Here is a 20,514-nt window from a genome sequence, read left to right on the forward strand (position 1 = left end):
CTTGCAAATTGTGCAATTTTATTTCGAAAATAATGGTTCTGTGCGGAATACGTATCGCGCACTACGTCCATTTTATTTTGTTTAGCGATGAAGCGCACTTTTGGTTGGATGGCTACGTCAACAAACAAAACTGCCGCATTTGGAGTGAAGCTACTCAAGTGTATGTCGAAATACCGTTACATCCAGAAGAACTGACTGTTTGGTGCGCTTTATGGGCTGGTGGAATCATTGGTCCGTACTTCTTCAAAATCGATGATGGCGAGAACGTTACAGTCAATGGTGATCGGTATAGAGCCATGATTACTTATTTTTTTCATTCCTGAATTGAACAACCATGATGTCCAGGAGCTGTGGTTCCAACAAGACGGCGCAACATGTCACACAGCTCGTGCCACAATCAATTTATTGAAAGACACGTTTGGTGACCGCCTAATTTCACGATCTTGTGATTTAACACCGCTAGACTACTTTCTGTGGGGCTATGTAAAGTCATTGGTCTATGCGGATAAGCCACAAACCCTTGACCATTTGGAAGACAACATTCGCCGTGTTATTGCCGATATACGGCCACAAATGTTGAAAAAAGTCATCGAAAATTGGACGTCCAGATTGGACTACATCCGAGCCAGCCGTGGCGGTCATATGCCAGAAATCATATTTAAAATGTAATGCCACAAGATTATCTTGCGGATAAATGAAATTCATGTCAATCGAATAATCCATCGTTGTTTTATTGCAATTTAAAGTTCTATAGCTCTAAAAAAAAAACACCCTTTATTTTCGTTTCCTTATCCCTCAACCTCTCATCGCAATCGTATTTGTCTTGTTTAATTTGCTTTTTTTAGAAATGAAGAACGGTACAAAGTGAGTACCATAAAAAAACTTGATTCACAGTTCAGTACACCTGAGTTCTAAACGATTTAACTTTTTTTTATTTTAATTTTATATTATTTTCTCCTCTCTCTTATCGATCTAAAATTGGGAAAGCAGTATATTAATTGAAAAAATAAACGAAATCACGAGAGCCCCCCTGCAGCTAAAAACTCATACAGCAACAACAACAACCCTTTTACATATAGGGGTGAAAACCACCCTCTGCGCGAAATGGCTAATTCATGAAGTGAGGATTTCCGGTTAATTGCGTCATTAAGGCCGGACAAATCGAATCGAGAGACTCGACATATATCGACGCAGCTTGCCGTGGACTGAACACGTAACATATAAAACCGAAACCTGCAAAAGTGGTCGCTGATCCCGAATAAAAATGGTGGCATGCTGAGCAATCGATAAATCCAGACTAATTCTGAGAGTATTGCTGTTCCAGCCCGCCCTCCTCTTCAGATTTCGCTGTTTTACCGCGACTGGATGTTAGTAGGACCGGAGACAGGGGCGGCATATACGAATTTCAAAGGAGAGTCGGTGGAGATCAAAGGATCGCACTAAATCGAGGTTTAAGTGGAAATTCGTTGAGAACTGACTTAAGTAACAGTGGAGACTGAAAAAAGCACTGTCAGCACTCTATTCAAGTTATTCATTTCTACAGAGTTTACGTCTGTTTGTCTGTGTGTCCGCAAATTATTTAAACAGCCGTAACTTCTACAATTCTCAACCAATTTCAATGAAATTTGGTATGGCTTTCCTGTTTGGATCGGGAGTTACATTGCACTACAATTTTATGGTCTATTGTGCCCCCCATCAGTGCTGTTTTTGTCATTAGTCGTCGCAGTCTACAGCTCGCCCTCCAATTCCTGAGTTTTGATGAACTCCAGTATTTAAGATGGCTTCAAGAAGGTTACTTCTTCCCTTCTACAAGTCTCTTGTCCAAAGCACAGCGTTCGCAAACGATGGCGATTGGGAAAAATTTCATGGAGAAATCCAGCCTAAGAAGATTCCGCCAGAGCGTTCCTCTTTTGGTTTTATCCTTGTGCTGAAGTTATAGGCGAAATTCGTTGAAAATTGACAAAACTAAATTGAATAAACAGTGGAGACCGAATAGAGCACCGTCAACACTCTATTCAAGTTATTTATTGCTCCTTAGTATCGTATGTATGTGTGTCCGCAAATTATTTAAAACACCCTTTACTTCTGAAATTTTCATCCAATTTCAATGAAATTTTGCATGAGTATCCAGTTTGGATCAAATATGGTCCCATACTAATTTTAGCTCTTCCAGATACAGGATGCGCGTTGAGCATTCGCAAAATTCAAATTTCCGGGATTTCTATAGCTCCTTCATTTGTAAGTAGTTCCATGAGAGTTTGAAGCTTTTCATTAGGTATGGGTATTCGAATTCAGAAATAAATAGTCCCTATTTTTTAGTCTTGAAGGACGGAGAATTGTAATGTCTTCATCGACAAAGTCGGAATAAAAAAATACTATAATAAGAATTTTTTCGACAAAATTTTTATTGGATTTTGTTCACAACATAATTTCATTTTCTGTTTATTTTTCGTTGTTCTCCGAAACGAATCCTTTGTTATCGTAGTTGTGAATATCCTTTACTGCAGTTTCTTCGGTTTTGTTTGTACTTTCATCAATGACTTTAATATCTCCAACGTTCATCTTTGAATTTTTATCGACTGCTATTTCCTCCTTTGAACTCTTAGGAGAAGCAGTCGAATTTTTAATTTTTTCAGCTAGTATTTCATCGTTTTCAATAAATGGCGGTGTGATAACGTTGGAATATTTTCTCTCAACATCATTCTTGGCTTTCCTCACTTCAATTCTATGCATGAGATAAATCCACCTACAAAAACAAACAATCAAAAAAACCTAAACCAAAATGAATATAAGTTACCTACATAAATATGAAAAAAGCCACTACGTGGAAGAGGCCACTGACTAAGAAGAACGCCCCTGGGAAAAAAGCTATGGTCCGGTTGTAGACGAAGCTGTATAAAGGTCCGCAGATCAATGGCGTCAAGGCCTCACACATACCAAACAGCGAATTAGTCTGGCCAAGTTCCTGAACAGAAACCAACTTCGACATGATCGACCTCAGAGCTATGTGAGAACTGCCATTGAAAACTTCTGTAAAAGCGGCTGGAACATAATGGAATTCTAGAAATCGACGGAATCGAAGTGAGAATCGGTAATTTTATATGGGCTCGTCTGAATTTTGTTTTATCATTTCCCTTTGAATTGGAGTTTCTTGCCGACTAGGTTGAATGAATCGGAGGAAACTGAACCGGTGTGTAGTAACGCAGATTCTGCAAGATTTGTGAGGAATTTGAACTTACTTCTAGATCTTCGTGTCTTGGTATTTCCAAAAATCAGCATTTAAAAAAAAACAAATTTAGTTTCATTAATGGCAGTGCTATCCATAAAACGTTCTCAATTTCTTGATGACTTGATTTTATCTTTCAAAATTCATTGAAAGGAAGGAAAATCAAGCAGGATCAATGTGGGATAGCAATCCACCTAGGAGTTGAAGTATTTTTCAGGGAATATATGTTTTTGGAAGGGTTAACACAATAGCAAGTTTTTTGTCTTGAGAAATCAATCTATGAATTTTGAAGGCATTAGAACAAGAATTCCAATCTTGGAAGATCTTTTATGAGGCAAATAAGAACAGAAAAAAGAACAAAAGACAAATACGAAAAAAATTATGATTAAGACAGTAAAAGAGGCTTTAGATGAATCGCTTCTACAAAAAAGTTAGAAGATGAAAAATGATGCAAAGATCAAATGAGCACAATCATAAAGCAAAATGTAAAAATATTATAAGTGAAAATGGGGAAAATACTGTATAATTGCAAAAATGAAACACCTAGAACAATTCAGCAGGCAACGAAATAGTTCAATGACAATGAGTAATTACAGCAACAAGACCAAACATAACAAAACAAATACATACATAGATAAAAATACAAAGAATCAGGAGCTAGACCATAAGCAACAGATCCAACCACTTTGCTTGTCATGGCAATCATTCCAAGGGTAGAATCGTCCACTTTGAGCCATTTCACGAAAACAGTCAGGCATATTGCTGCTCCTAAAGACAAAATTATTAGTTTTTTGTCATAATTTCTTCAGAAACTCACCGGCCATTTGTGTTATGCAGTGAAATGTATTGAATGCGCTGTATGAAAGTTCGTCCCAAGCAAACTTCCTTCTAGTGAACATGTACATAACACTCAGTTCACCTGGAATAGGTAATAGTTGTTTTTAATATCATAAATTCAAAATATTGACACCCCAGTAGGATATTTCTTAAAATTATCAGAAGATAATAAAGAATATCTTACCCCTTTGTGGGCCAACGATCACCAACACCAAGACCATAATCGCACAAATCTTCTTCTTCCTATTATTCGGTCCCTCCTTGAAGCAAATCGAGAAGGTGTTCTTTATGTGTTGAAGATCAAACAAATCCACCAAAAATGGTTTCTTATCACCCCCCTCTTCAGTTTTCGCATCACCAGGTATATCATCCTTGATAATTATATACCCATAAGTTATGGATATACTAAACAACACTATGGATATGATGTAAACACCGTAAAAACCAAGAATCCTGAAAGTTACTCCACTGAGGGCTATTCCAAAAGTCACAGCCACGTGAGTCATCATTGCTGCTGCTCCGACCTTCATGGTCTTCGTTTCCAAACTGCTTTTACCACCCACATAGCTGTATACGCCAACGAAAAAGCAAAACCAACCTCCAGTTACTGAAGGAGGTACTGATTCGAAAAAGATTGCATACTCTACAGACAGCTCTAGAAAAAAGTAGGTGCAAAGGATGAAACCTAGAGTACTGACAACCTCTCCAACTATTGGTATGAGTATAAATGGCTTTCTTTTACCATGTCTGTCACTCCAAGAACCTAAAAAGATCATTAGAAGGAAGGGAACAATGCCTTGTATGGCAGTTCTGATGGCGAGCATAGTAGATACCAGCTTTTGCACCTCTATTTCTTGCTCAGCAGTGTATCCTGAGGTGTTTCTCACCACCATAGCGTCACAGATTTCTTGGTCGTATCCTATGTTCACTCGACAAGCTTTTTCCAAGTTGAGGTTCTCAGTAGCTAAGCTTCCCATCACTGATGGTCCAATGAAGAGCAGAAGCATTGGCTCCACAGTTATGTTGGAGAGTGCAGATCGGACCTTGGAAAAGATGGAACATTTTTGATCCTTCTCTTTGTCTTCCTCGTTTTTGGTTGGTGGAGATGTCCTTGTTTTCGTCATTTTAATTTGATATCTTCACGTCACTGAGAGTTTGAATGAATTCTCCTAGTTTTTGGGGTTTTACCTATGTCAACATCTTCCACCTGAAGATGGGGAATGAGATTCGTTAAGATTTCAATAGATCTTGCTGAGGAGCTTGTCAATTACAAGTGAGGTCACACCATTCTGTAAAAATACGAATTTTTCATCTATCTTACTTTAGGAAATATAGATCGTTGATAAACCGGATATGTTCGATCATTAGTAATCGGATGTATCAATTCTCATTAGTGCCTGAATCTTGGGAGAATTCAAGGTTGAGATAGAACTTCTGTCACATAACGAGCTGCAATTCTAGTGGATTGGCTTAATAGGAAGTGGAAGAACCCGGATGACGCAGGAGAAAAAGATAGATTATTGAGACTGGGGAATTTCAGACTATTATGGAAAATGCTATTAATTTTATTTCAAATTATTTTAGTGGGAAGAAAAATAAATATTGGTTTTTTGAAGTTGTGATCTATTTCTATTTCTCCATTTGGCAGAATTGATTAGGTACTAGTTTAGTTATTTATAATACAAGTGCAGAAGGCATTGATATTCTTCCACGAGTTCAAAATTCAAAAACGAGCCACGAAGTGGCGAGTTTTGGAATGAACGAGTGGTAGAATGAGCCTTCTGTACGAGTATTATACATTATTTTCTCTAATTCATTGCATTTTCATTGAAATTAATGAAATATTTCCATAAATATAATTTAGTGATTTTTGCATTGAAAGATGTTGGTTGGCAGAACTAATTTCTTTAAGGCAATTTGATGAATTGACAGATAAAGCCGTAGCGGAAAGTTCGGAGTGCCAACATAGAATAATAAAATATAACCATGAAAACTGTGCGTTTCTGATATATTCTCGCACGATTTTGTTCTACAAGATGTGGAAGAATGAACGGAATAACCACAGAATTAGAGAAACATTTATTCCCAAATACAAGAAATTCAATATCTTGATCAGATAAAGTTAAATGGCCATATTATGAATAGGTGCATTTTTTGAATTTTCTATTTGAAGATTCACATGCCTATTGTAAAGGCTGCTTCAAATTTCCAGAATGTCATTACAAAAGATACAACATTTCATCCAAGAAAATTGTTGTCTGGCAGAACTGGTAATGAGTCAAATCGAAAAAATGAGAAAAAGTCAGATGGAACTGAATCTGGTGAATATGGCACCTCTGGAACGTTCAATGACCAAAAAAAAAACTTTCAAGCATATTTACTCACCTGTCAACTGATTTTGTTCATTTTCACGAATACCATCAATTTCTCAACATACCTTGTCATGTACAACAAAGTAAAACTGAATGAAGATAACGAGAGTGTGAAATCCCATAGTTATGTCCCCCAATGAACGATTTTTAATAATGTCACGTCAAAATAATCATTATTATCGGCTGACCTATAATTTGCGTGACTTCTTCCACCATTAACCATGTTTTTCCAGTGCGCAAATTTGTTCTAGCAATTTTCGTAGCTCCGCTGAAACAGGAAGTAGGTGGTCACAATTATTTGTCAATTTATGGAAGGATCTTGTAATGATGGACCACAGGTGTTCTCTGGTAGTCAAGAAGTATGTTATGATGGAGAATATTTGCTCAAAAAAATTCGAGATATGTCCTGAAAGAAATACCTATTCTCTGATGTAGAACTTTTTCTTTTAATGATTGTTGTATATCTATAAAATTGTTGGAATGGTAGTTATTTGTGAATTTTAAGATTCAAACGACTGAAGGAATTATTTTTTTGAAAATATTGACTTTCTACAATGTGTATTATTGCTTAAAGAAATTATGTTAAAACCCCATTCAAATTGGTGGTTATAAGTGGAAAAAATCTATAATTTCGTTTTGAACTGAGCAGTCACGTGGTGGTATTTCTTTTTAAGAACAAAAACGTCAACAAATTCTAGTCGGAAAATTCCCACACCCCCTCGACCTTGCTCTTTTCCCTCCAATAAACTTATACCCCCAACAACCCCGATCTATTTTACATTAGAGACAGCAACCCCCAAAAGACAACACCTCTCCACTAGACCTTCCCCATTGTCTCCTTCCCCCAAAGGAGGGTGTAAACTCATACAAATGTGAGAGAAACGTTCCAATCACGCCACCCACCGTACCAAGAAGCGAAAGACACGGGGTAAAAAGGGGTAGAAAAGGGTGATTTAACGGAGCAGCTAAGGGAAGCGGAGTTACTTGATAATAACGTCGAATATCAGTGGTCTTGACAGAGACCTAATTAGGTACGAAGTTAAGTGGTAAACGAGAGAATTGCTGCGTTTGAATTGATAACGAGACTTGAGTTGGGATGAGGGTTGGGGTAGTTTCTGAGGGAATCTGAGAGTTCTGGGTTATTCGGCTATATCCTTCAGAAACCTTAGAAGTGATCAAAATTCGATAATTGTTTCCGAGGACTTAATAATATCGCCACAATGACCACAATTTTGAGCCTGGAATGGTCTCAACCTCAGAGTATTAATCATAGATAGAGGGAGCATCGGTAATTTCGTCCCATAGAGTAATAAACATAGATAAAGGGAGTATACGCAATTTTTACATGTCCCCAACAAGGTTAGATTACGTTGTCAGATTGTGATATACACTGCGCAAAAAAATTAACGCACATTTTGAAAATCTCAATTTTAATGAAAGTTAACTCTACATTGACTTTATAACTTATTTTTTATATTCTCTCGGGAAGGTTTCGAACGAAACAAGACATATTAAATGGAAGAAAAATTCAGGATTTTACCGAATCTTATGTGAAAGAAGAGAAATAAACAATTTTCAAAATATTGGAATGCTGATAAGTGATTTAATACTTGGTATTTCCACCCCTTGCGTTGATTACAGCTCGGCAACGACGGTTCATACTCAAAATGAGTCATTTTAAAATGTTCTGATCTAATCCTTCCCAGATTTCTCTGAGTTGGATTCCTAAGTCATTAAGAGTAGCTGGAAGATTTTCTGAACTTCTCAGCCTTCCATTGAGGTTATCCCAAACCTGCTCAATCGGATTGAGATCTGGACTTCTTGCTGGCCATTCCATTCGAGAGACTTCAACCTCTTCAAGCTACTCCTGAACGATGCGCGCACGATGGGGTCTGGCATTATCGTCCATAAAAATGAAATTTTCACCAATGTATGGGGCAAATGGCACTACATGCTCTTCAAGAATGTTCCTTATATACCTATCAGCATTCATAGCTCCATTATCAACGACCACTAGGTCTGTGCGAGCAGTCAAAGATATTCCACCCCGTACCATAATCGATCCTCCCCCGAAACCAGTAGTATTCAGGAAATTGCACTGAGCATATCTTTCATGTGGTAGTCTATATACAAGGGAACGTCGATCACAATGGTAGAGGCAGAATCTAGACTTATCTGTGAAGAGAACTCTTTCCCAATCAGCCCCTTCCCGATGGATATGCTCTCTCGCAAAATCCAAACGCAACCTTCGATGGGCTGGGGTAAGAGCTGGGCCTCTTGCCGCAACACGAGGCCTTAAATCATATTCTCTGAGGCGATTTTTTATTGTCTGAGTGCTAATTTGCACCCCATGAGTTTGCTCAAGCTGATTTTGAAGGAGGCGAGCGGAAGCAAACCGTTGTCTCAACGAAGAAACTCTCAAGTAACGTTCTTGAATGGCAGTTGTTACCCGTGGTCTACCCTGTCCTGGTCTTCGGACATTCATACCTGTCTCCCTGAATTGCTGCAACATTCTGGACACACTTGTATGGGAAACTCCAAAGCTTTCTGCAATTCTTGTGTATAATGGAAGAACTTGACAAAAAAGACCTGGTTTGCAATAGAAAAAAAATATTTTTCATCAGGATAATGCACCATGTCACAAGAGCATCTTAACAATGGCTAAAATAAATGAATTAAAGTTCTAATTGTCAGAGCATCCACTATATTCGCCAGATTTGTCCCCTAGCGACTTTCATCTGCTTCCAAACCCACAAAAATGTTTGCGTGGAAAGCGTTTTTCATCATATGATGAGATCATAACAGCTGTAGAAGCATATTTTTCAACCTTTCCAGAGTATCACTTCAGGGATGGAGTTCATAAATAGGAATCTCGTTGAAACAAGTGTATTGATGTTCAGGAAGACTATACTGAATACTTAAGTGTATTTCAGACCATAAAATTGTGTTTTTCTTATCGAACCGCAAAACTTATTGAACAACCTTGCAGAAACGATCGTCTACATAAGAAAGCATCTTTGAGGAACGAAGGTGAACCGTGGCAGTTCACATCATATCCAGGAATCCCACCGGGAACCAAAATGGCGTAGATTGCGTGCAACCAAACGTGTCGTGAGTGAATTAAATAACATTGCCCAAAGATTTACCATCGGCCGCGTTGGAAGTCCATTACTTATGAAACAATGGTCACGATAGGACATGACACATGATCGCGGAGTGAGCTGTGGCTCAGAAGTGGCGTGGAGAACGGGCTTTGGGAGAATCAGTGGCGTAGGAAGAAGTATTTGAAGGTGGGACAGATAGTCAACTGATGTTTGATTATAAGGGATTCTAATGAGAATATTTCTATCGCTACTGTTCATTTTTCTGGGAAAAGCGAAGAAATTTGAGGATGGAGCACTTCACCCTTTGTCCTTACCATATGCTACGCCTGTGAAGAGAATTTTTTGTTGTTTATACTCGACAAATATTTAGATTGAAGGTGTTGAATCACAAGATATCCAATCACAATACCAACCTAAAAACCTCACTAAACAGTGAAGCTTTGAGGATGGACATGCTTTTCAACAGTCATTCTTTGATTTTTCGAATCTCAAATATGACAATTCTGCCTAAACGTAGCCGAGGGGAAAATAGGTCTCATATCAAGATGATTTCTCGTTGAAAATCCGAATCATTTTGATGCATCACCAAAAATAGGATATGCTGATGATCAGCAGGCTTGAATTCTTGTGTTGATTGAACTTTAAAAGCCTCAATACCTTAAGCTATATGCAAAATACAGTATAATATCGTTTCTGGGATGCCTAATTCCCAAGATCGACAAGGAATCCATAAATCTGGGTTTTACTCAACACTACAGGCAACAACAGCAATATTCTCAGTTGTTCTTGAGCGACGCAACCGGTTTCAATTCTTCACATCACTAACTTGTCCCAACAGCTCAAATTTCTCCAACAGTTTCACTATTGCCGGCCGAGAAGGTGCTTCACGACGTTCCAAAAGTGCTTTAGTTTTGCGAACTGTAACTGCAAAATTTTCACTATTTTTATAATGAATTTCAACTATTTCAATGCGTTATTGAATCGTATATCGTTCCATTTTTAGTAGATTCCTCAAATGTCAAAATATGACAGCTGCCCCGAATAGCGGACTATTCAAAATGAAACATCTTATTGAAAACGCCTTCAATAGCTTACTGCCTTCCAATCAACTCAGTTTTTTCCAGGTTTCGATTGTCATTTATCTTTTTCTCTCGTGGAAAAGAAGTTTTAATTGATATTCATCGAATTCCTATATATTATTGTAAAATCATTCAATCAAATGAAGCTATTCCAATCTCATCGGCATACATGTATTGCTCAATTATAGAGAATAGTTATACCATAATAGTTTCACACTAAATTAACCTCTAGTTTCACAGGTAATTAACGTTAATACAGACGTTGATTGATCGTCTAATAATTAGAATTGAAGCCTAAATTACGATATAATCTTTGCATACCTATACCGCAATGATGTTTAATGGATTTCAACCATTTGTTGAGATGAAAAAATTAATAATCAATTTCATTTGTCAAAGTTTGAATTTAGCACCTCATTTAAAATTTTGACTATTTATTTAATATTAAAATTTTATAGTCGAACATTATCAAACCAGAATTTCAATGTGAAAAATATTTGATTGATTATCATCTAAACTTTACATATTTTCAATTTTAAAATTTGTCAAGTTTTATAAATTTATAGGCTTCTATGACTTTCACTATCTATTTCAACTACTATCTATTAATTTGAAAGAACAGTTCAACCTGATTCAGTAGTTTTGTGGATTGTGGTTTGTAAGAAGAACTTGTTCGAACAGGCAATATGTCTCATCGATGATCAGAGAGAACAGAGAACTAGATCGTCAAGTTCTCAAACCAAGTTCAGTTAGATAGTTAGTTCTTTCAGTTCTCTGAAGGTTAGCAAAACTAGTTCAGATAAAGGCAATCCAACCAATGTTCTTAGAGAACTAGGTCACCTAAAGCTTAAAATAAAGTTTGGTTAGATCATTAGTTCTTGCAGTTCGATCGTAATTCGTGGCTCAAAAGTAAACTGAGAGAACTAAAATTCTAATCCTGATTCAATTGGCTCGTTAGTTCTTTCAGTTGACCAGTTCCATTATTCGATTGGATCGTTAGTTCCTTCAGTTTTCTCGTAGTTCTAACATGTTTGAACAGAAAATTCCTACCGACGAACTGAGAAAGATCTAAAATCTAAAACCTAGTTTGCTAGGTTATTAGTTTTTTCAGTTCGCCCATAGTTCTATGGCTCGCAAAATGGTCAGACAAATCATCCAATGAACTGAGAGAACTAAAACCCTAAGGTGTAAGTTCTTTCATGTTACCAGCTCTTTAAGTTCCATTGTTCGAATGTAACCATGTTAGGTTAGATCGTTAGTTCCTTCAGTTCACTCGTAGTTCCCTGGTTGGCAACATTAACTAGTTCGTACAAGCATCCCACCGATGACCTGAGAGAACTAGATTCCAAAGTTTTCAAATCTAGGACGGTTTTATCGTTAGTTCTTTGGCGGAGCGTTCTGCTAATGAAAGAAACAGTTCGTAAAGGAACTAGGAGCAGAACTATCACCCTTGTCGTCAAACTATCTTGCCCCACTCTACCCCACAGCTCGATGCATATAACGATCAAACTATTCGTACATCAATTACACCGGTATACGATTTCCAAGTTTATACGTATTCGCGTTGAATACAATTATAGCTGAAGCCATATCAGCCTGCATAATGTATGTGTATAATGTGGGCGAATTCCGGAAATACGATAAATAAGCCATAACGGCTAATGGAAGAGGCTGTCACTCATTGTGTCGTGCCTAGGCTAATCTGAATTCCCTCGCAGTGAATCTGTACGTGTACTACACCATAAATGTTTATGGTTCTCGATTTATAGTGTATTATAGCTCGAACGGTGGAGTTTGATGGTGTTGCCATGAAAAACATGGGAATATCGATCATGACAGATATTAAATGGTCGTTTCGTCTGTTATTGATGCCCTTGGGAAAATTGGGCATTTTTTAACGTTCGGTGATGGGACCAATCTGCATTCGAGAGCCGTAACAACTATGAAAACGCTGATAATTTTTGTATCGTAAAATAGGACTAACTTAATGTATCTCGTACTGATTCTCCAACATGACTTGGTGCAGTTCATCATCTCTTAATGATAAATACTGAACCAATATGGGAGGGTCTTTTATTGCTCATAACACTCTTAAAAAATCTCTCTACAGGACGTTATATGTACGTGTATATTCTCAGTCATAATTTACAATCCACAACGTATATTCAAAAGAGCTGAAATCGCTATGGAAACATTTTTGTGACAACCCGAATGCTCAGGATCAACATGTGTTAACCTTGATGCTCTTTTCGATAGTTTATCGGCTTTTTCGTTTCCTTCAATACCACAATGCCCCGGTAACCATAGTAGATTCACTTTATTGCCTCTGGCCACTATTATTTTTCTCTTAAAAATATAAATATTCAGCGAGATAAGGAGAAATATATGAAAGTTTCCTGTGTTTCAAGCCTTGAGAATTCAATTCGTCTAATATCTCTAGTTTTTATCTTTAAAAATTCTTTTTTTACGACCAATTCCACTCTCATCGTAATAGTAGATGATAGTTCATAGCTAGGTAATGGATGCATTTTATCACGATGTTTTAATTAAATATGCCAATAAATACATGATGGTACAAAGCTGAAATCATACCAATTTCTGCATTATGAGTATAAAATATTGAGTGATCTCAATGAAGTATTTGATATTTTTATTAGCCGTGTAAAAAAAGAATAATTCGATACAATTTTATGAAACAGTAAGTGGATTTTCATCTATGGGATGATTAATTGCAATATTAGTTCTTGTGATTGAAATTATCGAACACAGGATTAATTATTTAAAGTATTTACATCATTTGCAGTTGCCATCATCAGCAACTAAAAATTATTTGAAACGGTGAAACCTCAGTTGTGCCAACGCCCATCAAAAAATACCCCTGCTGTTGGTCACCTTGTTGCTACTCTCATAAAAGCAATAGTTTCATAATATGTCGATAGAGAGGAATGAATTCCAACATAAGAGTGAGATGCATTAAGTTCTCATCAGCTGACCAAGACACAACATAGTTTTGATTGGTTCTACACATAGAACTAATCAAAACTACTCAATCATCACTGACCATATGTGATAACCGATATTCTAAATATATTTGAGAATTTAAATATATGACTACAAAACAAATCCTTCTCAATATGTGGAAAATTGATTTTGTTTGAAAAACAAAAGTTTTCATTGATCTTTGAATTATTTCATTGCTTCCAGTGTTTCAAATACATTTTGAGTGCATGAAAAACTTTTAAACCTATATCTCCTTCCAATTATTATTATTTTATTTTGCTAATTATGATGATTAAATCATTTTCAGTTATAGATCTAGGAAATTTTGTACACCCTGGAAACCAGTAATAAACTTCATTGTTATTGATTAATCTATATTTTAATCGAATCTTTCTCAACAAAATAAAGTCAGAGGTGCCTAAATCTAATTTTTATTAAATAATTCAAATCATAGTATAAGATCATATGAGTTTCCTTCCTTTAGCAGTAGTTTAGACACTTTTTTTCAATTCTTTGATATTATTGTTCAGCTTTATGTTATTTTTCCATTTTGTATATTTTCAACATTTGCCCAAAATAGCTTTGAAAATTCTATAATTTTGGACCAAATAATCAGTGATTGTTGCATTTCACTATATCTTTCCTTTATTATACTGAAAGTATCACAATGAACAAACATTCTCGTGTACTGATTATTTTCGTTAGTTTTTCAGTTGTCAAAATATTAAACTCTAAACACGATTTCTAGAGAAATAAAAGAACATAATGAAAAAAAAAACTGAAAGAGTTTATTACTTCTCAACATAACTAAAATACATAAAAGAAAGTCGCCCCGAAAACATTATCAGAATTATCACACTTTCTGTGAAATAATATCGATATTAATATTAATATTCCATATTAAAACAATAATTCACTTTTAAAACGTGGCTCTCGTTACAGCTAGCTGGTCACAGCAAATCTCTTGGACCTGTTAGAAATTAACCAAATTCCGAATTCAGCTGCCGAACTTCACCTATTATCCCTGCTTGTCTTCTTCCATTTGGTGAAGAATTGGGTGATCGACTCGATGGTCACTCCAGCCGTTCTAGCAAGACCCACATAACTGAATTCCCTATTTTCGCCGTTAGCCAAGAGATTTTGGTTTCCAATCAACAATGTGACAACGTTCATCGCTCCCTTCTGCTGTTCGGAAAGATAGTAACAACACTCGATAATCTGGATATAGTTGAACATCTCCTTGTCTTTCTTCTTCGGGTACTTGATGAAGGGAATCGAGGCCTTCTCCTGAGGCCGCTGGGATCTGAAGAAGCGATTTCCACGCTGGAATTGGGTCTCGAGCCAACGGATTGCGTCTCTAGCTTCTGGTTTTTCCCTTTTCAGGTCGTCCAGTGCCGACACAACTGCGAAAAAAAAAAATAATAATAAATGTGCTATGTCACCATTTTTTTTTTTAATTCTTTTAAATTATTCTGTGATATCTATTGGCACATAAACGAGGATTTGTTCAACTCCACTGAAGAAAAGAAGGAAGAAAAAGTAATCCGCAGGCAGCAAAACAATAGTTATGAAGGAAACAAAAATTAAAATAAGAAACATGTTTACTTCAAATTGATGTCATCGTAAGTTCGCCCAATTCAGTTTTTTTCTCAGCATCTGATAATAGGTTTGAATTAATTCAAAGCTTTTTGATAACTTTTTTCAGTCAAATTAAAGCATTTTGCTCTTCAAAGTCTAAGATTTGAAAAAAAAAATATATATACGGATGTCAATAATTAGGACAATACTTTTTATTTATACTATCCAAAAACCTATTCTTGGAGGCGATGTTCGAATAAAGGTTTTTTTTTAAAGAGCTATAGAACTTCAAATTGCAATAAAACAACGATGGATTATTCGATTGACATGAATTTTATTTTTTTTTTTTTTTTAGATAATCTTGTGGCATTACATTTTAAATATGATTTCTGGCATATGACCGCAACGGCTGGCTCGGATGTAGTCCAATCTGGACGTCCAATTTTCGATGACTTTTTCCAACATTTGTGGCCGTATATCGGCAATAACACGGCGAATGTTGTGTTTCAAATGGTCAAGTTTTTGTGGCTTATTCGCATAGACCAATGACTTTACATAGCCCCACAGAAAGTAGTCTAGCGGTATTAAATCACAAGATCTTGAAGGCCAATTCACAGGTCCAAAACGTGAAATTAGGCGGTCACCAAACGTGTCTTTCAATAAATCGATTGTGGCACGAGCTGTTTGACATGTTGCGCCGTCTTGTTGGAACCACAGCTACTGGACATCATGGTTGTTCAATTCAGGAATGAAAAAGTTAGTAATCATGGCTCTATACCGATCACCATCGACTGTAACGTTCTGGCCATCATCGTTTTTAAAGAAGTACGGACCAATGATTCCACCAGCCCATAAAGCGCACCAAACAGTCAGTTTTTCTGGATGTAACGGTGTTTCGACATACACTTGAGGATTAGCTTCACTCCAAATGCGGCAGTTTTGTTTGTTGACGTAGCCATTCAACCAGAAATGCGCTTCATCGCTAAACAGAATAAAATGGACGTAGTGCGCGATACGTATTCCGCACAGAACCATTATTTTCGAAATAAAATTGCACTATTTGCAAGCGTTGTTCAGGCGTGAGTCTATTCATGATGAATTGCCAAACCAAACTGAGAATAAATCACTTGACAGCTGTTAAATCGGTCGCCATCTTGAACAGTAATGCCAACTTAAAGTTATATACCTCGAAAAAAAACACCCGTTATTTGTTACTCTGCACCAAAAAAAATTTACAACCCAAACTATTTTCGAAGTTTCTCAAAAACTCACCTGCTGTTGGAACAAGCACAATGAATTTTCTTGACTGTACCAAATATTTCACCATGAATGTGTACTTGGTGAGGGCGTCTGCGTCTATGACCAAATAAGGAGACAATGACGTCTTTCCCCTTACTCTGTTTTCCAATGCACTGACCTCGGAAGCTAGCCAGAGCTGACCCATGTGTTTCATCTTGATCAGCTGGCCTCCTCTCGAGTTGTTCGGAGAAGGAGAAGATTCTTCCCTTATCTTTCCGTTGATCAATGGTGGTGATTCGGCATTCTCCGTAAAATCTCTAGGATTCTGAAATCATATGAATTTAGAATTAGTTCTATGCGAATTACCAAGATGTTTCTTATTTTTGTTATAATGTAAAGCTTGATAAAATATTTTATTTCACCAAAAATCGCCGCATAATTTAGGAAAAGTATTTTAAAATACACTCACCATTTCTTCACCTGTGTGTTTTTCTTTTTCATCCGTCTTACAGACATATATTTTTTCTTTGGCGTCAAAAGTAATGCCAGCTTCCGGAATGGACATCAGGTACTTTCCAAAGGCTTTCAATTTGATGATTCGAACTATTGCTTCTTCTTTTACCGTGAGAGCTTTTTTCGACAGTCTTCTCCAATCGAGTTTTCTCTGGGAATCCGAAAAGAAGTCCCAGCCTTTCAAGATAACATCTTCAAGTAGCGGAACTTCTTCATTCACCTTATTAAAGTCTACACCTATGGTGGAACAATGTTTTTCCGTGATATCTATGTTCACCAAATTCAACAGAAAAGTGATCTGCCGAATCAGGGATCGTGTATTGGTGCAGCAGGACTTAAGTATAGTCGAATCGATCATCAACCAATCATTCAAGATTTTTATGCTTTGCAGTGAGTCTTCTTCAGAAATGATCTCGATCATATCGTTCACATCCATTTTCCGTACCTTTTTCGATACTTCCTCCTTTTGTTTGGAATCTATAAGGGCCTTGTCGGTCTCGACTGGAGGTTCTTTGTGTTCGTCGGGAACATCACTACTAGGCTGTACCGTTACTTCTATCTCATCTTCCGAGGATTCGGCTAGAATATCTTCATTATCGGAAATAAAGGATCCGTCCGAAGAACAAATGGATATATCATCATCACTAGAATCAGATTCTTCACTGGGGTCTTTTTTTAGCTTCCTGCGTCTCCTCAGCTTCTTGCCAGAGTGTTTCTTCTTATTCTTCTTACAGACATCAACTTCTGCTAAAGGATAGTTGAGAACGCTTACCTGAATGTGGTTGGTTATTTTCTGGATTAGTTGTGAGTAAACTGCCAAAGTAAAAGCAGTTACAGTTGAAACTTGCTGTGGACTGCTAGATTGCAATTTAGATATACATAATAGACAGATAACAGTCACTTTGAAGAGAACATGGCTGTTCAAATATGAGGGGGAGTTCACATATTCAGACTCAGAGGAATCTACATCTGTAGGTGTTTCACCACTTTCACTGCTTGGTTTTGAGTATAACAAGCAGTCATCTAAATCCTTGAAAGTCAAGTGACAAAGATTGAATACTTTTGGTATGTTCTTATTGAAATACCAAATGTCAATAAGTAGGAGGAATCTTGCAATGAATCTTTTCACATGTTCACTTTTTGGGAGCAAAACTATGCAATCTGCAATATCATTCTGTTGTGGCAATTGCTCAAGGTAATGAGAATTCTTCTCAAATAAAGCAATTAGATTATTCGATGTTCCATCGAAGGAATATTTGCAAGCTATACATCTCATATAATGATAAACAGCGTCTAAATGATTTTCTTGACTCAAAGCAAGAGTACCCATTTGATTATGTGGCATTCCATAGTCGGGTTTATAAGATATGGCTTGCATATAAAAGCGAATTGGTGAGGAGGTACCAGTGTTTGGTGCAATCTCCAGCTTGTATCTGTTTAAATCCCCTAAGTATATCAAGCACTGATGTACTGCTAATTCAGCCCAATCTTGATGATATTCTTTCAGTTCTCCATTTTGAATGGTATCATTCTCACAAATTGGGAAATCAATTATATTTGGGAGGCTTAAATTGTAATTTGTCTGAAGTTTTGAAATAAATTGATGATAAAACCCAATGCCAGCATAAATATGATTCTCGAGGTTGGATATCTCTTCCTGTGTATAAACATTTTTCTTAAGTTTCTTTGAAGCTGAAACTGTATCATAGAAAACTTTACGCCAAAGGAGTTCTTCACCTTTGCGACCATATAGGGCTGGATCAGAAAATATCAAACGTTCACAATATTCACATAATTTGCGTCGTTGGATTAATAGATTTGGTGTGAATAAATCACATATACTTCTGGCACAGCTTCTAGCATCATCCAAACGTTTGGTTTGGTCAGTTATAGTTCTGAAATAACAGATTACACATGTCTACATGATGATTGTTCCAAGATAAGTGGAAAAAAGCAGATAATACTAACCTATATAACTTTTTTGATAGCTCATTGCCATGTTTTTGATTAATATCTGCGGAGCTGAATCTCTTCTTCATTTCAACTCATTTTATTTATTATCCCGGTCAAGAATTCAGTAAATTATTTCTCAAAATAATGGTTTTCAAGTACCATATGGCAATACAAGTCATTTTCGATACATTACCAATTTCGTTTGTGTATTTTGACACCATCACAAATTGTTATCAGCGGACATAATAAAATTTCCAATCAATGTGCTTTTCATAGAATGATAAATTGTAAGTCCACCTGTTGAAAAAGCACAGAACTTTACCCGTTAGCAATGTTGTCACCGTAAGCAAAAAAATTACTGAATGTTTCACTGACAGTAGCTGTATAACCTCACAATGTCATAATCTATAAAATTAAAAACAAGACAGTATCAAATAGAGGTCCGCATTTTTTTCAATTATGGCTACTGTAGCTGGTAAACAGGATATGCCACCAGCTGGTGGCTATAAAGCAATTCCATACAAAAGAATTCCCGCTAAGCAGTATTTCTCAGGTGTGATATATGAATTATGTAACATCCATTAGCCCTTAGAGAATTGGAGTTGACTTCTAAACTAATTTTTAGGTACTGCCATAATTGCTGCTTACCTTGGATTCACAGCAGGAGGGTTCTACTTGTATTATCTTAATCGAGTGGCAGTATTTAAGGAAGAACTTGAACGTAGGTCTGGAAGATTAGCAATACATCCACTTTTACTGGCTGAAAGGGACCGTGAATATCTCAAGCAAATTCGTCGTAATAGAGATGCAGAAAAGGAATTAATGAAAAATGTGGAAGGATGGAAAGTAGGAACTTATTATGGAGAACCTATTTATGAAACGAAACCTGAAGCTTTTATTGAACCAACCTTTAATGATTATTACGTACATTCGAATATTTGGGATCAACTCAAGAGAAGATACTTCGTTTTTCTCTCTTAAGTGTTGTGAACTTATACTACATGTAGTATATTAGGTTGCAAATATAGTAATAAAATGTCCATAAGATTCTGTCTCTTGTCTGCCGAGTTTCCAATTCAAATAAGTAATCAAAGTTGATTGAACATATTCTTGAAGCTTGAGTGATTCCTCTATGTAGATATTCATACATTTATACATATAGATATTTGGAGTTGGGAGATTTGTTATTAGTTCACCGCATTATGCCAATTATCTGCGATTTTTCGGATTACTATTATATTTTAAAAGAGTAAGGGTCAGTTGCACCATTTGCCTAAACATTGATAAAAAATTTAATCATTGATTTCTTTCTGATTTCTTGGGAGAAATCAGAAATTAATCGATGTTTAAATTTTAATTAATGTTTAGGCAAATGGTGCAACTGGCCATAATAATCTTAAGCGAATTATCAATTAGTTCATTCCTTACTATGAATAGGGATTCATTTCTTTTTATTTTAAATTTCTGCATTTCATATGAAAAGTGATAAAGAAAAAACATTTATATTGTCCAAACCTTTAAATATAAAGTATCCAAGTAGATATATCGCAAATCCGATATATGGCTTGAAGCTTGCATTGATAGAAAGCAAAATATTTGAAAATTTTTTGTGT

The 20,514-nt window shown here is 36.3% G+C and overlaps 3 protein-coding genes across 3 annotated transcripts; 1 reads left to right on the plus strand and 2 right to left on the minus strand.

Annotated features, from left to right (window-relative positions):
- Positions 1-2,399: 2,399 nt before the first annotated feature.
- Positions 2,400-6,570, minus strand: LOC123675875 (proton-coupled folate transporter-like). Its single transcript, XM_045611417.1, has 6 exons — positions 6,449-6,570; positions 4,248-5,352; positions 4,044-4,145; positions 3,857-3,994; positions 2,802-3,042; positions 2,400-2,746 (listed from the first exon to the last, which is right to left on the minus strand). Exons 2-6 carry the CDS (start codon positions 5,185-5,187, stop codon positions 2,443-2,445), a joined length of 1,725 nt encoding a protein of 574 aa, XP_045467373.1. The 5' UTR covers positions 5,188-5,352; positions 6,449-6,570; the 3' UTR covers positions 2,400-2,442.
- A 7,814-nt stretch (positions 6,571-14,384) lies between these two features.
- LOC123675876 (protein SMG5) lies at positions 14,385-19,155 on the minus strand. Its single transcript, XM_045611418.1, has 4 exons — positions 18,917-19,155; positions 16,905-18,843; positions 16,469-16,760; positions 14,385-15,021 (listed from the first exon to the last, which is right to left on the minus strand). Exons 1-4 carry the CDS (start codon positions 18,985-18,987, stop codon positions 14,630-14,632), a joined length of 2,694 nt encoding a protein of 897 aa, XP_045467374.1. The 5' UTR covers positions 18,988-19,155; the 3' UTR covers positions 14,385-14,629.
- Positions 19,156-19,261: 106 nt separating this feature from the next.
- Positions 19,262-19,948, plus strand: LOC123675877 (NADH dehydrogenase [ubiquinone] 1 alpha subcomplex subunit 13). The gene is made up of 2 exons (XM_045611419.1): positions 19,262-19,454; positions 19,527-19,948. The coding sequence occupies exons 1-2, from the start codon at positions 19,361-19,363 to the stop codon at positions 19,880-19,882; spliced, it is 450 nt and encodes a 149-aa protein (XP_045467375.1). The 5' UTR covers positions 19,262-19,360; the 3' UTR covers positions 19,883-19,948.
- The last annotated feature ends 566 nt before the right edge of the window (positions 19,949-20,514 follow it).

The sequence above is a fragment of the Harmonia axyridis genome, chromosome 3, assembly GCF_914767665.1.
Source record: "Harmonia axyridis chromosome 3, icHarAxyr1.1, whole genome shotgun sequence".
NCBI lineage: Eukaryota > Metazoa > Arthropoda > Insecta > Coleoptera > Coccinellidae > Harmonia > Harmonia axyridis.

What these genes read in the sequence shown, in the direction of transcription:
- LOC123675875 (XM_045611417.1), bottom strand. Translation starts at nt 5,187, where the DNA reads ATGACGAAAACAAGGACATCTCCACCAACCAAAAACGAGGAAGACAAA. An exon ending in GATCGTTGGCCCACAAAGGG is followed by an intron (nt 4,146 to 4,247) that starts GTAAGATATTCT and finishes TACCTATTCCAG; the next exon opens with GTGAACTGAGTGTTATGTAC. An exon ending in CTGCATAACACAAATGGCCG is followed by an intron (nt 3,995 to 4,043) that starts GTGAGTTTCTGA and finishes TTTTGTCTTTAG; the next exon opens with GAGCAGCAATATGCCTGACT.
- LOC123675877 (XM_045611419.1), top strand. Translation starts at nt 19,361, where the DNA reads ATGGCTACTGTAGCTGGTAAACAGGATATGCCACCAGCTGGTGGCTAT. An exon ending in CGCTAAGCAGTATTTCTCAG is followed by an intron (nt 19,455 to 19,526) that starts GTGTGATATATG and finishes ACTAATTTTTAG; the next exon opens with GTACTGCCATAATTGCTGCT.
- LOC123675876 (XM_045611418.1), bottom strand. Translation starts at nt 18,987, where the DNA reads ATGAAGAAGAGATTCAGCTCCGCAGATATTAATCAAAAACATGGCAAT. An exon ending in AACACACAGGTGAAGAAATG is followed by an intron (nt 16,761 to 16,904) that starts GTGAGTGTATTT and finishes ATATGATTTCAG; the next exon opens with AATCCTAGAGATTTTACGGA. An exon ending in TGTGCTTGTTCCAACAGCAG is followed by an intron (nt 15,022 to 16,468) that starts GTGAGTTTTTGA and finishes TTTTTTTCGCAG; the next exon opens with TTGTGTCGGCACTGGACGAC.